At 38.7% G+C, this 14,702-nt stretch overlaps 1 protein-coding gene across 2 annotated transcripts in view; it reads right to left on the bottom strand.

Moving 5' to 3' along the window:
- Nucleotides 1-14,702, bottom strand: part of BEGAIN (brain enriched guanylate kinase associated) — a gene marked incomplete at both ends in the record, with an annotated part of 154,820 nt that overhangs the window by 61,764 nt on the left and 78,354 nt on the right. For both annotated transcript variants that reach the window (XM_083862892.1, XM_083862891.1), the window contains one exon: nt 10,489-10,578. In XM_083862892.1, the coding sequence (XP_083719018.1) occupies nt 10,489-10,578 (90 nt within the window). The remainder of the gene's footprint in view (nt 1-10,488; nt 10,579-14,702) is intronic.

Below are 14,702 nucleotides of genomic sequence, written 5' to 3'. Positions count from 1 at the left end.
CTGGAAAGAGCTAACTTTAAGCAATGGCACAATGAAACTTACACTCGTGAATGGCACAATAGGGAAATTTTCCCAATTCTTAGACTGTAACCATTGAATGGGTACTAATAGCTGTAACACTGAGAGCAGATTTCCCAGGATTCCCAAGATGGCTTTGATTTCTGCATGAGCTGAGCCTTATCTAGATACGTTACTGGTTTGAGGTAAACTGTTGTTTTCTCTTTTGATTTTGGTTCTATATGAACAAGCATCTAAGAACCAAAGGCAAAACAATCAAGTAGAACAGGAGAAATAATAAGAGGATGCAATGTATCAAATTCTTCATCTTTAATAACGGGAAGAGAGTCTCAATTTTCATTTTGTACTAATCTAAGGTATTCCATGAGACTTTTCTTTGTTTGTTTTAATGGTTTGTCTTTTCTTTTTTTCATATCTCATGGAACAGATGTTCTTTCTCTGGAAACCTTCCTCTTCCCATTATCTTCCAGTGTGATCACATAATGACATGCTTGGATTCTCATTCCTTATGCTGTGTTGTGGTTTTTTTTCTCTAGAAATCTGAGGTTTCCATGAGGAGGGTGTAATTTTGTTCTGTACCACTGTAAATTTGATAGTGGTAGTTTAATCAGAGTTGAAAAGGGGAAAAAGATAAAAAGTCAAAACTTGGAGTTACAAAGTCAACCATTTAGCATTCTTTTTTCTTCAATCCAACTAACCAACTCCATAAATTAGCTGCATTTTGTTTCTGCTTGTCACAAAGCAGTTAATTAGAAAAGTTAATTGCACATTTTTTTTAATGCTACTAAAATCACTGTATTTTGATTGATAATTTATGTTCTATGCATAGTTGATCCTCATGGTTCTTTAGTTTTATATATATGTAAAAATAAGAAAATAATTAAATGGAAAAAGTACAGCCAGGAGAAAGGACAGGACTTGTTTGCAAATAAAAAGGATTCTGGTAGTGCTATGGCTTAGCAATCTGATAATGCTGTCTTAGAAAACACAAGTCCTCTGTTCCATGGTCTTCCTCAAACTCTGACAGCTTTAAGGAGTATGGAATTATGGGGCAGGCTCAAAGGTCCTCTAGATTATTCCACCTTTAGCATGAGGAATTGCCTGTTTCTTTTAATGATCTCTAATGTTCTGCTCCTGTCTGCTCTTGCAGACAATCTGGTCTGCAAGTCATTACCCACTTTACTTCATTAAAATATTTCTTTAACAACAAGGGCAGTAATAACAATATTAGATATTTAAACAGGTGAAAGAAAACCTCTCAAGAGAGGCTACTTTAAAGGTTATTAAAAAAGGGTTTTTAAACTTTCCAAAGTATTATTTTCACTGATTAGTTCTGTTTATATTCATAAAAAGTATAAAATAGATGAAACATATATTTGCACGGAAATTTGTGCCCACAAACATTATCTCAGCCTGCAGCTGTTGGTCAGGGTTAAGCTGTAGTGCTGGCTGGAGAAGCTCCAGGTGAAATCCATATTCCCACTGGATTTCAGACAAAGCTGAGATGCCACATGATAAGGGCCTGTTCTGAGGAAGGTGTGCTGGAAAACAAGCAGGTTTTTTATTGTACCTGTCTGATCTTCTGCCACCTCATCTGCCTGGCAGATGGGCTGATGAGAAAGGAGTGCTGGCATGTGGAGTTGGGGATGCTCAGCTGCCTGGAGGCCAGAGAATTTCTAGAGCCTTCTACCTTCAAGTGGCCCACAAAGAGGGTGCTCCCTGAGCCTTTACTCCCTAGGAGTTGATGTCTATGGGTCTGCCCCAGTAGCGGAGCATTCCAGCAACCCCACATCTCCACCTCACTGGTCAAACTGCTTCAGCAGCACTTTCCATATCTGCCTGCCACCCCAGGGCTCTGGCTTTAGATGGTTCTGCAATGCTGTTTAAAACCAGAGCAAACCCTTTTTTTTAAATTATTTTTTTATTTTTATTTTTAACTAGGGAATTTTTTTCTGAATGGACTGATTACATTCCTTCACACTGCTCCTGAAGTGAGTGAAAAAAAAAAAATTGATTGATGGTATTAGGAGGCAAATTAGCAGTGAAAGAAATGTGAGACGAAGGCAAGATAGATGGCCATGCCAAATATACTGAAAAACACCCATATCAAAGGTTCTCATTTCTGGGTAGCGAAACAGACATTTTAATGCAGCTGTGAAATACTAAGTAGAACTAATTGCATTTTGTGGATAAAAAGCCTGACTTGGAAGAAATAACGTGTAAGAGGAAAATAACCTGGACTGGGTTTTGGATCTCTGAGTTTTGAACATGGCTTTGACAAAGGTTGTGCCACTCAAGAGAGTTAAGGCAAGACTGAGTTTGCCTATTGCTGGTCAGTTCTGGCTCCTGTTCTTAGTCAAGAACAGGCAATACCAGGATGAAATTAACCTGACCTACTTTAGAAGCCTACTTTTAGATGAGTTGACGCAAATCTGGAAGTACCCATTTCCATTAATTACAAAAGGAATCTAGTCAAGTATCTCAGACGCAGACAATCACATCTCATCAGATAACTCCCCCTCTTCCTGACTCAGTTCTGTGTGTATGAGATGAGGTAATAGTATTTCCTTTCTTGTTTGCTTAGATGGCGTGGGGGCCCACAAAAAAGTGTTTATCAGATCTGCTTCATGTCTGAGATGTGTCACATTCTAAAAAAAAAACTTCATAGGATGAGGAGTTTGGGGGCATTGAGGAAAATTTAAAAAATGTGTTCTGAACAGAATTTCAAAAATAATGTTTTCTTCTTTTACCCTGGGGGATTTTGTCTAGGAAAAGGTCAATAATAGTCAACCCTTATAGAGGAGTTTTCTGTGAAAGAGTATAAAGATCAGGAGAGGGTCTCTGGAAAAGGCCAAGGGAGAACCTCTGCACCCAGTCATGCCATGCCAGTTTGGGCCACTGATGACAGACATGGCAGCAGCCAGAATGTTAGAGGCAGCTTTGTGACCTTGCTTTCCTGAAAGCACAGTAAGTCTGCTGTGGATCTCTGCAAAGAGATGGGCTCTTTGGCTCAAGGAAAGCAGCCCTCCACACCCCTGGCTTTGTTTCTGATTTTTAGATGCAACTGATCATCACAGAAATGAATATTATCAGCCAGGCAAGAGACAAGGCTCTGGGAAACACCTTCCTGACCTGTAGCTCACACCCCAGGGAGCAGCAAGTTGGGAACAGAGAGCTCTGGGGATGTTCACAGCTGGCAGAGATGCCAGCAGGTCCTCAGTGCTACTGCGTTACTACTCAACAGAGCTGGACTGCATTGCCAGCTTGACTTTGAAACTACCAAGGACTTTTGGCTTCAGCGGCTCTTGATGATCCACATCTGGTAGTCTGGATTACCCATGACTTTTTATTCCAGGATATCTTTGCTGAACATAACTCTGGAATGGGTCTGCATACTCCCCAAGGTGGACGTGCTGCAAGAAAGGCACCCAAACCTCAGCTTGGAGGAACAGCTTTGAGATGACAGTTGTGACATTGAATCTGACCCCTCAACAATATTTTTTCAAGTTGTAGGTGTTGGGAAATGAAGTCAAAGCATTTTACAAGTGTTTTCTAGATTAATGAAAGATTTTTAATGAAGCAGTAATTGGATATCTATGTTAATCAAGTTTTGATTAAGTGTTACATACTCAGGGTCACTATTTCAAAAGGTTAATGCCAAAACTATCTTCTTTGTCTGCAGTTTTTGTGTCTAACCTTGCTCTTGCTTTATTGATTAGGAGGGTGATAGGATTAAATTACAAAGTCAAGATTCAGAGTCTGAGAATCCAGCTGCACACTTGAAATCATAAATTTTATTGGGGAAAGAGTTTACATGCTGCAGCTCAGACCCACAGTCAAGCCCACAAATCTTTATTCAGCAACTTCATCTGTGCTTCAAGAAATTTGCTTATGCAAATGTGTATCCAAGTTCTTCAATAGGCAATTTCCTATAAATTCAGGCTCACACATGCTATGTTCAGCTTACCTATATTTTTTAAAAAAAATTTACCAAGATCTGTCAGGATTTTCTTCTTTACAGTACATCCACCAAATGTCTCCATTACTTTTGAAGAAGTTTCTTATATTTGAAACTTTGGAGTATGAACAGTTTGCCTGTCAAATTGCATGCAGATCTCTCTTTCTTGTAGATATATATACAAACATATTTAGACAAATAGCTTTTGAAGGAGTTTTTTTCCAAGTATTAAACCATTTGAATTTTCTTTGCAGTACTTGTTTTCAAAATAAACAACCTGAAGCTGGGTTTGGATTATGAAAAGGAAGGCCTGTACATATGTTTCAGAACAAATGTGTGGGTGATCCAAATCTGGAGCTCAGATAGTTTCCAAATGACTGATGGACACATAAAACAAGTAACAGAGTCCTTTTCTTAGGTTCCAGGCATTCTGGCTGAATTTAAACCATAGAATAGAGATCCTTTATCAGAAAAATTAAAGACAGTCATTTAGAATGGAAGTGGGGAAGAGATGTTTAGCAGTTGAAGTGCCGAGTGCTGTGCCATAGATCCTTAGCATGAAAGCCTATTTGAGGCACCTGTAGAGTTCATACAGCCACTTTAAAACAGATACATCACTGGATTTTGGAAGGTAGTTTTTCTTTACTTTGGACATGAGTACTCACTATTTCATAATTCACACAATTAAAAATTTAGACGTGACAAGTTACATCATATGGTAAATGTGTCTAAATTGTACTGGCTTTGTTCATAGGCAGTAGAAAAGAGTAAATCTCTTTTAAAAATAAAACCAAAGTATGTTTTGGTTATTATGACCTGACAGTCTTTCATTGCAGAAAGGTGAGCTCTATAACAAATATCAGAAGCCCACAGACACATCTATCCAACAAGATCATTCGGTATTAACTATAATATGAGGTGATAAGGATACAAAAATTCAGTTATGTGTTGACATGCAAAAAAACCCTTAGAGGACCATCTGTCAGCACTGAGTTGTTTTAAGTGAATGCCATTATTGTCAATGAAACGTGACAAGATTTTTAAAATCTACTCATAATAAAGACATACAAGTTTTCCTTTATTTAAAGGTGCTATCCATAACCTAAGGCTCTGAATGGATTGAATAGAAATACCATGAATAAAATTACAGCTTTCAGAAATAGACACTAAATGTGCTTTGATTGTTTTAAATGAAGTTTCTCCAGCAGATAATTTTTGTTCCCCCCCAGTGTACTGAAAGATACAAAGGGCAAATTTAAATGAACTGTGAGAATCCAGATGTGTGACCAGGGAGTGTTAATGTGCAGAGCACTAAACAAGGGTACAGAGCAGCTCATGGAGAAGGAAGGATGTGCACCTAACAAACCAGGATGTGCACTGTCACTGCTTGGTGCAAGGGCTGAAAAGGGACTAAAGGGCTGAGCCAGCTCTCTGAGGACAGATCTAATACTTCTGCTAACTTGATTTGGAACTGGAATCTTCCAAATAAATTTTGTCTCACCATTTTTGCTTACAAGACACTTCTGAGGATGAATACCTGAATATGTGAGAAATGAATGCAGTGCACAGCAAAACAGCAGGAGCTTTGTGCCCAAATTCAAAGGTAACTAAAGCAGAAGAAAAGGGTGGAAGCAGCAAAAGTTTTTACTATGATCTTTGCCTTCTTCCAAGCTACCTCCTAGTGTCTCTGTTAGGCTCTCCTTAAAGTGCAAACTAATTGGTTTCAGCTCTGGCAGGTAGACTCTTAGTAGCAGCAGCTTAAATGTAAATCTTTAGGCTCAGTAAGTGATCCTACAGAGGTTTGAATAAGGACTGTGCCTGTTCAATTTGTTTCTCTATATTGCTAGAAAATGAAAGGATGGGGAGCTGGAAAATTTGGTTCCAAGAGAAGAAAACCAACATGTGATTGCAGGAGGAATACATGCTTTCTGGCTCATTCTCTAGAGATGGGAAGGATTACTATAATGAAGGACTCTGATCATGTTCATGCCCTACTTCATATTTTCTGCATTGTTAAAATGTTGCCTAGTGCTTGGAACTTCTGAAATGAATCAGCTGATTAAAGTGGGAGCGAAGAGGGAAACTTGTGGTGTGGCCACCTTCATACAGCATTTGTCCAAGAGAGCAGAATCAGAGTGACACTGACTCCTTCCTAGGGCTTAAGGGATCTTCACTGTTTTCTGTCCACACTCTGCTGTTCATGTGTCTCTGGAAGAAGGTTCACCTCTGGAAGAGCTGCTATTTCCTGGCTTCCCAGAGGCTGATAAGTTTGTGTAAAATTTTGGCTAGCAGAAATGGTGAGTTACAGTGTACAGTTGCAGGGTTCAAAAGGTTAAGAAAACCAGCAGCAAAGGCTGGCTGCAACAAATGTGATGTAACACAGGCCACTGAGGAGGTTGCCTCAGACAGAAAGTTATTTGAAGTTGTTGAGCAGTTGTTGACTGCTTTCTAATGTCTGTCAGAATCCTTCCCGTCTGCACTGCATCTCACTGGGGAATCCAGACTACCAAGAGGTGATAAGAAAGGGGAAAAAAATAGTAAGGTATTGAAAAATTGAGGAAACAAAATTAGAGGTAGGCTTCAATTTGTGATTAGAAAGCTAAAGAGAGCTCTCCAAGTGATTAAGCAGGCTGCCTTCAGTTGCAATAGCTCTCCTTACAGCTTCGAGTGGCCAGCTTCTAGATTGCTTTGGTTTGTAGCCATGGATAAGCACTCCCTCTGGAAATTACTGAGAGCAGCCTGCCACATCAGCTCACAAGCTTATAAAGTTATATTTTAATTGTGTTATTAAACCTTCCTCACTTTTGTTTTTGTCTGTTTATTTCCCAGATTCATCTGGATTGAGCTGCGCTGGAACAGAAGTGTGGTTCCTCCTGAATTGTGCAGTTTATGTGTAATAGGAATGTAATGGGAATGGTGAAGCCCACTGCCCAGAAGCAATCTGAAATTGATCTTACTCTTTCTATTAAAGGACTGTGATTGGAAGTGTGGTAGGGGAATACTGGAGAAATGTGCTTTAGCAGTAGGGATAGAATTTTGTTCCTATTTTATTTGGTATAAAACATCCAGATATAGGTTAACAGACAGAGGTTATAATGTCTCTTCTCATCTTAACTATTTCTTTCCTTTCCCAATCCTTTTCTCTCTCCTCTGATTTGAAATTCATCTTTGTTTTGCTCAAAGGACTCATTTAGGTGGGTTGGCTTAACACTTCCATCAGAAAGGTTATGCTAAACAGCTAAAAAAATCAAATATAGTCTTCTGGCTCGTGAACCAGTCAGACAGAATTACTACTGGGACTGAGGGTAGGGGAGGAACTGCAGATGCTACTGCTTTTTTCCTTTATAAGTAGTGTATATTACTTTATTTGATCAAATTATTGGATTTTCCTTTTAACTGTATCTGCTACAGTTGTGTTCTGATCCTCTTTTGTGACAAAAATTTTGCAGGACAGAAGCTCCTGTTGTATCTCTAACTTGAATCCACAGGTGCTTGCCTCTAAAAAAGTACTCATGCTTGCCTGATGTTACTCCTAAAGAGCCCAGGGGAAAATGCTGCTCTTGCCAAGAGTGAGAGGCAGCACTGCCCCTTCAGAACCTTCAGAGGCCATGGGCGCAGTCAGTTCTACTGCACTCTGTTCTCTGGCATTTGGCTCCCCTCACACACAGCTGTATGACACTGCTCAGTGACCTGCCAGAGAGGTGAGCTCTGGGCACTTTCTGGAAGGCTTTCTGGCAGTAGAATAGATCACTGGTTTGTTAACACAAGCAAACAATTACATTAAATAACTTAAAAAATTTGATTTAATGAATTGATTAAATAATACTCCTAAGCCAGGACACACCCAAATTCTCAGCTGTGCATGTGTAATTCAGATTCTGAGGGAAACTATTACTACATATAGACTCATGTATGAGGTGTTGAACAGGAGCAATGAGAGCTACTGGCTCGTACCTGAATGAACTTATTTTGCCTGAATATTTCAAGATATTTTTAGTTTTCCTACAATAACAAATGATCCTCAGCTCTTTGATCAACTTGATATTACAGAAAAACAAAAGAAAGAAAAAAAGAGAAAGGAGTTGCCATCTGTCATCTGTAGCTAATTATTTCAAGCCCTACCTTGTTTTATACACTGCAGCACACTATTTTGGGACTTGTTAACTGAGAAGTCTTCTACTCTGCAAGAGTATAAATGAGTTCACCTCAAGCAAGTTCCCCACGGCTCAGCATGTTGTGCCGTCATTTCACACAACTTTCCTCCCAGCTGAATGTCATAATTTATTAGTTCAATGTTTTATCCTGCTCCCCTGGCTGCATTGGCTTTTCAGTGTAAGACTCTGTTTTGACACCTTTTTATTTTTTTATTTTTTTATTTTTTTTTTTGGTGGCTGTATGGGAAAGGAGAGGGGACAGGACTGTATTCCTGCAGACTGTTGTTACCTGTCCTGCACCTTGACACTGACTCTTGGGTAGTTTTTGGAGTGAGCCAGCAAATGAAGGATCTCTCTTCAAATTTTAGGGACCAAGTCAGGCAGCAGGAGTTCATCCAAAGAGCTGCTCACACCATTAATGTGAAAAGCAATGCACAATGTGCTCCTTCAGAGGGGACATGAGAGCCCTTTGATTCCACCTCCTGCAGATGTAGCACCCTAAGGACTTGTACAGAGTGAGGAGGCAGATTCATTAGTCCAGACTTCCCCAAAAATTCCTCTTGTGCCTTGAGATATGGATCACATAAACCCAGGCCATCGTTTTTGTTTGTTTTTTGGTGGGTTTGTTTGGTTTTGGGTTTTTTTTGTTTGTCAAAATAGAATCTATCCTAATTTTGTAAATGGTGTTACTTGTCATACTCACTATTTTTCAGTTACCAAACAAATGTTGGGTTTTTTATTAGTTCCTCCAGCAAGGTGGTATTTTTCAATATAACTAAAAAGTTGTTTCCAGATATTGTTTTACAGTCTAGATATGTTGAAACAATGAGATTAAGATCTGAGTTACTCAACAGGAAAAAAACTAGCTTTCAGGAAATACAAAAATTTCTCTAAAAGTCTAGATCCTTGTGAGCTTTTCAAAAAGCAGGTAGGAAAATGAAAATTATTTTTCAATAACTGATTATTTTTATTTTTTATGAAATGGCTGAATAGACTGAGCTAAAATCTTGAATGTATGCATTTTAAGTTGTAGTACACTTGGAGGTAAACTGTGGTATTTTCCTCTACAGAATTAAGCTTTTTTATTTCATAAGTAATAACTACAAGTAGACAGTGGTCGTAGGAAAAAAAAAATTAGTGAGCCCTACAAAACGACAACTAAGTATCATCCCAAAACTCAGAAATTCCATGTGGACATCCATTTTAAAACAGACTGTAAGATCAAACTCAGTGATTACACCATGGATGTGTGAATTTCTTCCAATTTTAAAGGATTTCCAAATATTCAACCGGGTTGGAATTAGGGTCAAACATTTGAGTTTTATATGCCTTGATTATGTTTCCCTTCACTGTCATCTCTTGATTTTTCTGAGAACAAGCAGCAGAGCAAAGCTATTTTTGCATCAAGATCTTCTAAACCCAAGTAAGAGTAGAGTGTACCTGCAGAATCCCAGGGGACTGAAAAGCAGGAATTTGAACCATTTTTCCAAGATTGCTGAGTTTTTTCATTCCACAGAGTGTAGACCGTGTGAAAAAAAATCAAAAAGATTCTCACTTATGTTTTTTTTACACTATCAGCACTCTTAAGATGAAATTTCTCACACATTATTATCTCTTATTCAGAGAAAATCAATAGACTGCAGGAACCACTCTGAAGCTTAGTCTGTCTCTATTTTTTAACCTAATTACTTTCATACTTCGAAATATATTACAATATTTCATATGTCATTGAAAGGTATAGGATTAGTGAATGACATTTCTTCTATGTACCTGCCACTTAAAATAAAGTCAAGCAAAAAAGAATAGATGGTGCATTCAGGAGAAAAGTAGAAGAGAATTTAAGCAAAATATGGAAGACTGAGTCATTATTTAAACTTATACTACATGCTGCATAGAAATGTAAACCAGAATCAGTCATAACTCCCCCATTCTTTCAGTACTCTGTACCTAGAGCATTGAAAAATGCTTAGTTCAGGAGACTCAAGATTAATGTAAACCTGATAAAGGAAAGATAAGATAATATATATATACATACCAGCAAGTAAGAAAGGTGGGTGAACTGCCCAGATAACTGTGGTACAAAAAGAGATTAACTAGTTGTAGGCAGCAGTGGATTTTGCAGCTTCTTAAACAACTTTCAGTTTTTATGCATGTTAATAACAACTACTACAGGCTTGGCTGAGGTAAGCATCCAGACTACTGTAACAAACAGATCTGCTGTTCCTCCACTAGTCCAGAAAACACAGTGCAACTGAACAATGAGAGACCATAGACTAACATGAAGAAATGAAACATTTTTATGGACATCAGAAAGTTAGAAAGAAAGCATAACTTCACAAAACATCACTTATTAGTTACCTGTCCCAGAGAGTAGGTGAAGATTTTGCGAGCCTGCCCTGGAGAATTCTAGGTTGCCATAGGCAGGTTGGCACCCAGGAATTTCGTACCCTGTAGCATGAATAGAGGATAAACCATGGCTAGGTGTGGCTCATAAGACATATGAGTGATAATCTAGCTAAATTTGCTTCATATTAGAAGGCATAATTTGGTACTAATTATTATTCAGGATATCTTACTTTAAAGCAGTATTAAAACTACAAAACAGAGTGATGCTACAGCACATATTTAGTAACTTTCTTGTCTGAATTTGTAGGGCAGAATAAGCATTTACAATTGACCTTGTGATGGCTCTAAATGGGTGCTACTCCATCTACTTTACTGCAGAAGCATTTGGTCTTAAGATTTGTGAATCAAGCCCTTATATTTTTGCATTCTTAAAACATCAGCTTAAACAAATTTATGCTTCATTGAAAGAGGGTCATCAAAATTCCTTCTGAGCACCATAGTGAGAACATGTTTAACAGCGTTAATTGAATCTGGGCTGAGGTTCAAGTCCTGTATACCAGGTTCTGTGCTCGTCTACCAGCTGAACAATAGCTGCAAAATGTTTGCTGGGAAAGAAAAACACAAAGAGAAGCAATCTGAACTAGCAATAGAAGCTATGAATAACACAGCAAAAGCAGATCCTGAGCCCAGGAGAAGGATGAGGCAGACAAATTAGCAATGAGAACTGTTGCCCAACATTAGCAACAGGTAAGATTCAGAACAGTCTATGCAGTCCTTAATCAAGCAAATCCTCACTGAAATCAAAGGTGGTTTTTCCTGAGTAAATTCTGAGTAAGGGCTACAATATTTGGCCATGCAGAACACCTCATACAGTATTGCTTTATTCTTTTGCAATATAAGAAATACAACATAACATTCCTGGAAGGGCAGACTCAATAATCAAGTTTTTTCCTCACACAAGCATATCTGTATTTACAAACCAGAATCTTTGCATAACTTTCCCTGTGGTCAGTGATCACTACACGTGCAGAAAATCCTACCTGCAAGTATTCACCATCAATTTGCAGTAGTTACTGCAAAGTAGGGGCCTTCTGGGCCATGAATACATTTTTCCATACATGACATATTTCAGGAGTGCTACTGAGAGCAGCAGAGAATCTTAGTGTTTATGGGAAAGCATAACCCTGCTGAGGCTCTGGCCACTGCTCTAAGTCTGCCCTGGGTTTGGCTTCATGTCAAGGACTACTGGCAGCAAGATGATGGTCTTTGAGACACCCTGAGGAAAAGCTGTAAGTGAATTCCAGCATGTCACTTTAGTTATACCACTGAGTTGTACCCAAGGAAAAAAACATTTCAGTATCTTTTAACTTCTTCCATACTGGACTTGGATTTAGTATATGAAGACACACAAGGAAGACATAAAAAATATGAGGGCCTAAGTATTAAGTGTTTTCATCACATGAATTTACAGCAAAAACAACTTTGAAATCAAAGTGGGGGTGAGAATAAATCTTTGCAGCATAGCACCTCAGTACTCTTGGTTCTTCAGTGAACTGTCAGTATTACTTTGGATTATGCATTTTGAACAGCTTTTTCGATGTTCTCAAACTGCAAATGTCATAATCAATAGGTGTGTACATATTTAATACACACAGTTCTGTAGCACTTCACTGTGCATTTTCATTCTTAGCTTTGGATATTAGGAAAGCAGCCAGTTGTAGAAACACAGTTATGGAAATGGTCTTTCTTTGGCTCTCCATTTTGTATTTGCATACTTTTAGGTAAAAAAATGTAAAGTACTCCTAAAAATCACCTGAGCAATCTTAATTTTGAAAAAAAAAACCCAACCAAACAAAACAGGAAATTTAGCCACAGGTTTTTCCAGAATGAGCAGAGGCTTTTCAGGTCAGTACATTTTGCATATTTCTCTGCACTTCGCTAAGAAACCCTCTATAGGAGTGTTCTAACAAAATAACAGAACTTGAAAATCCTGAGATGGGTTAAATGAAAACATTAGGCTTTTCAAGCCTGCAAAATTAATTAAATTTGGGCTCCTGGTGCAAAGAAGCCATTTGAGGAATGAGAAATCTCTGCTGCCTTCATATCCATTACCACTTTTCCTCCATGTAGTCTTAATCTAATCTATCTCATACCTTTTACTGATGTATAGCAAATGGCTTTGCTATAGGTAACCTTGACAAAATATTTTAAGGCTGTGAGGTTGTGAGATGTTTTGACAGAGATGGGAGTGGTGTAAATTCCACTTTAGCTATTTGTTCAGTGTTTTTCCTGACATTGCTTTTGTAGTAAGTCGCATGTAATTGCTCCATAAATGAGCTAAGACAGAGAAAAGCTCTCTGCTCTAAATGGGGTGGATCTTTCAAAAGCTCCCCAAAGGGATTTAATAACATCCTGTCTCACATAATCAGTGTCAGTTGTATTCAGTCTAATCCTATTCTCTTATGCAAGGTCGAAAAATAATTAGTAATGGTAAGATTTATTTGCCTGATATTAAACCACAAAAATTAGTTTGTCAGCCTCTGCAGTTTACATGGGATATTGTTTTAGCATTGGTAAATAAGAAATCAGCAATACAGACAAACATTTTTGTCTAAAGCAACAGCAAATTTTAAAGGAAACAAAATGGGAAAAGCTCGTGGTTCAGTCCCTGTGTTGTTTCCTTTCTGAAACATTTGTAAGAAATTTTTAAGTACGACAAATAAGAAACCAGCTTATTTAAAGAAATATTGCAGAGTCACTCCAGGCAATTAGTAGTTTACTACAGGAAAAATATCAGTCTTGAACAACCTGATGATAAAATTTTTCAGATTATCAATTTTTAAAACTACTTTTTATTATGCCAAGGCATTTTTCTCTTCTTTCTCCAGAGCTTCACTCATACTTCACTGATGTGATTGAGACCGACTCCAGTGTCAAGTGGGGTTGGAATTTGGACACACTGTTGTAATAGTCTGTGTTGTCTTGTCCTAGAACATGTAGTATGTTACTTCAGATTTTGTCGGTGGCTCATCTGGCAATAATCACAGAAGATACTTACAGACATATAGAGAATATGAAAAAAAGAGACATGCATTTCTCAGTGAAACACTGTCAACGCTGTCTAGAGAACAGCTAGCAGTTCATCAGTTTTGGTGCCAGGAGGTCATTGACCCACTGTGCCTGGAGTAGACACATACAGACTGCCATGTCTATCTAAGAAACAATTTGATAAGGAAAATAAATGCAGTGCCCCTCATGCTCCCCTCTCCATATTCTGTAGTTGGTGAATAAATTTTTTTCAGTTCTCTCTGAAACTGCAGCTGAAGAGGGGAGTGAGAATCTGTGAGAGAGGCCACCCGACAGATGCCAAGGTCAGTGCAGAAGGAGGGGCAGGAGGTGCCCCAGAAGCTGGAGCATGGGCAGCCCAGGTGCAGCCCATGGTGAGGGAGTTGTGCCCTTATTATCTCCCCAGGGAGGGACTCCACATTGGAGTAGGGATCATGAAGAGTCCTTCCACTGAGGAGGGAGGAGTGGCAGAGACAAGGAGTGATGAACTGACCACAGCCCCCATCCCCCTCCTGTGACACTTGAAGGGAGGATATGGATGACAGTCAAGAAGGGAGGGGTGGTGGGAAGGTGTTTTAAGACTTAGATTTTATATTCTCATTATTCTACTCTGATTTTATTGGTGATAAACTGATTTCCCCAAGTGGGGTCTGTTTGGCTCATGATGGAGATTGGTGAGTGATCTCTCAGGACATGAGCCTTTCATAATATTTTCTCTCCCCTCCTTTTCCAGTTGAGAAGGGAAAGAAGAAGGGCAGCTTTGGTGGGCACCTGGTGTCCAGCCAGGGTCAACCCACAACAGGACAATCTATGTCTATTTTACAAATTTCAAATACAAATCTGAAAGATTTTTCTGAAATGTTTTCAGAAGTTGGAGGATATTGTGGTTGCTCTACTTCTGAGAGGAAGACTTAGTGAGTGGATTTAAGCAGTCTTTAGACAAAAGTCACCCCAAATCTTACACCTGTTAGAGGGAGAAGGATCTTCTGTAAAGTAGGAAGGAAAGTATCCTGGTCTACATTTTAGTTTAAAGTCAGTGATTTTTGAGACATGAAGGGGATTTGAAAGTCACCCTGAAAGTGGGTTGTGCTATTATGATTTCTGTGCTTGCCCAATTTATCCCTATTTTACCCCGCTACGAACAACTTAAGCTCAAGAAC

Source organism: Zosterops lateralis (genome assembly GCF_965231275.1).
Source record: "Zosterops lateralis genome assembly, chromosome: 6".
Taxonomy (NCBI): domain Eukaryota; kingdom Metazoa; phylum Chordata; class Aves; order Passeriformes; family Zosteropidae; genus Zosterops; species Zosterops lateralis.
This window is presented reverse-complemented; position numbering and strand designations above follow the sequence as displayed.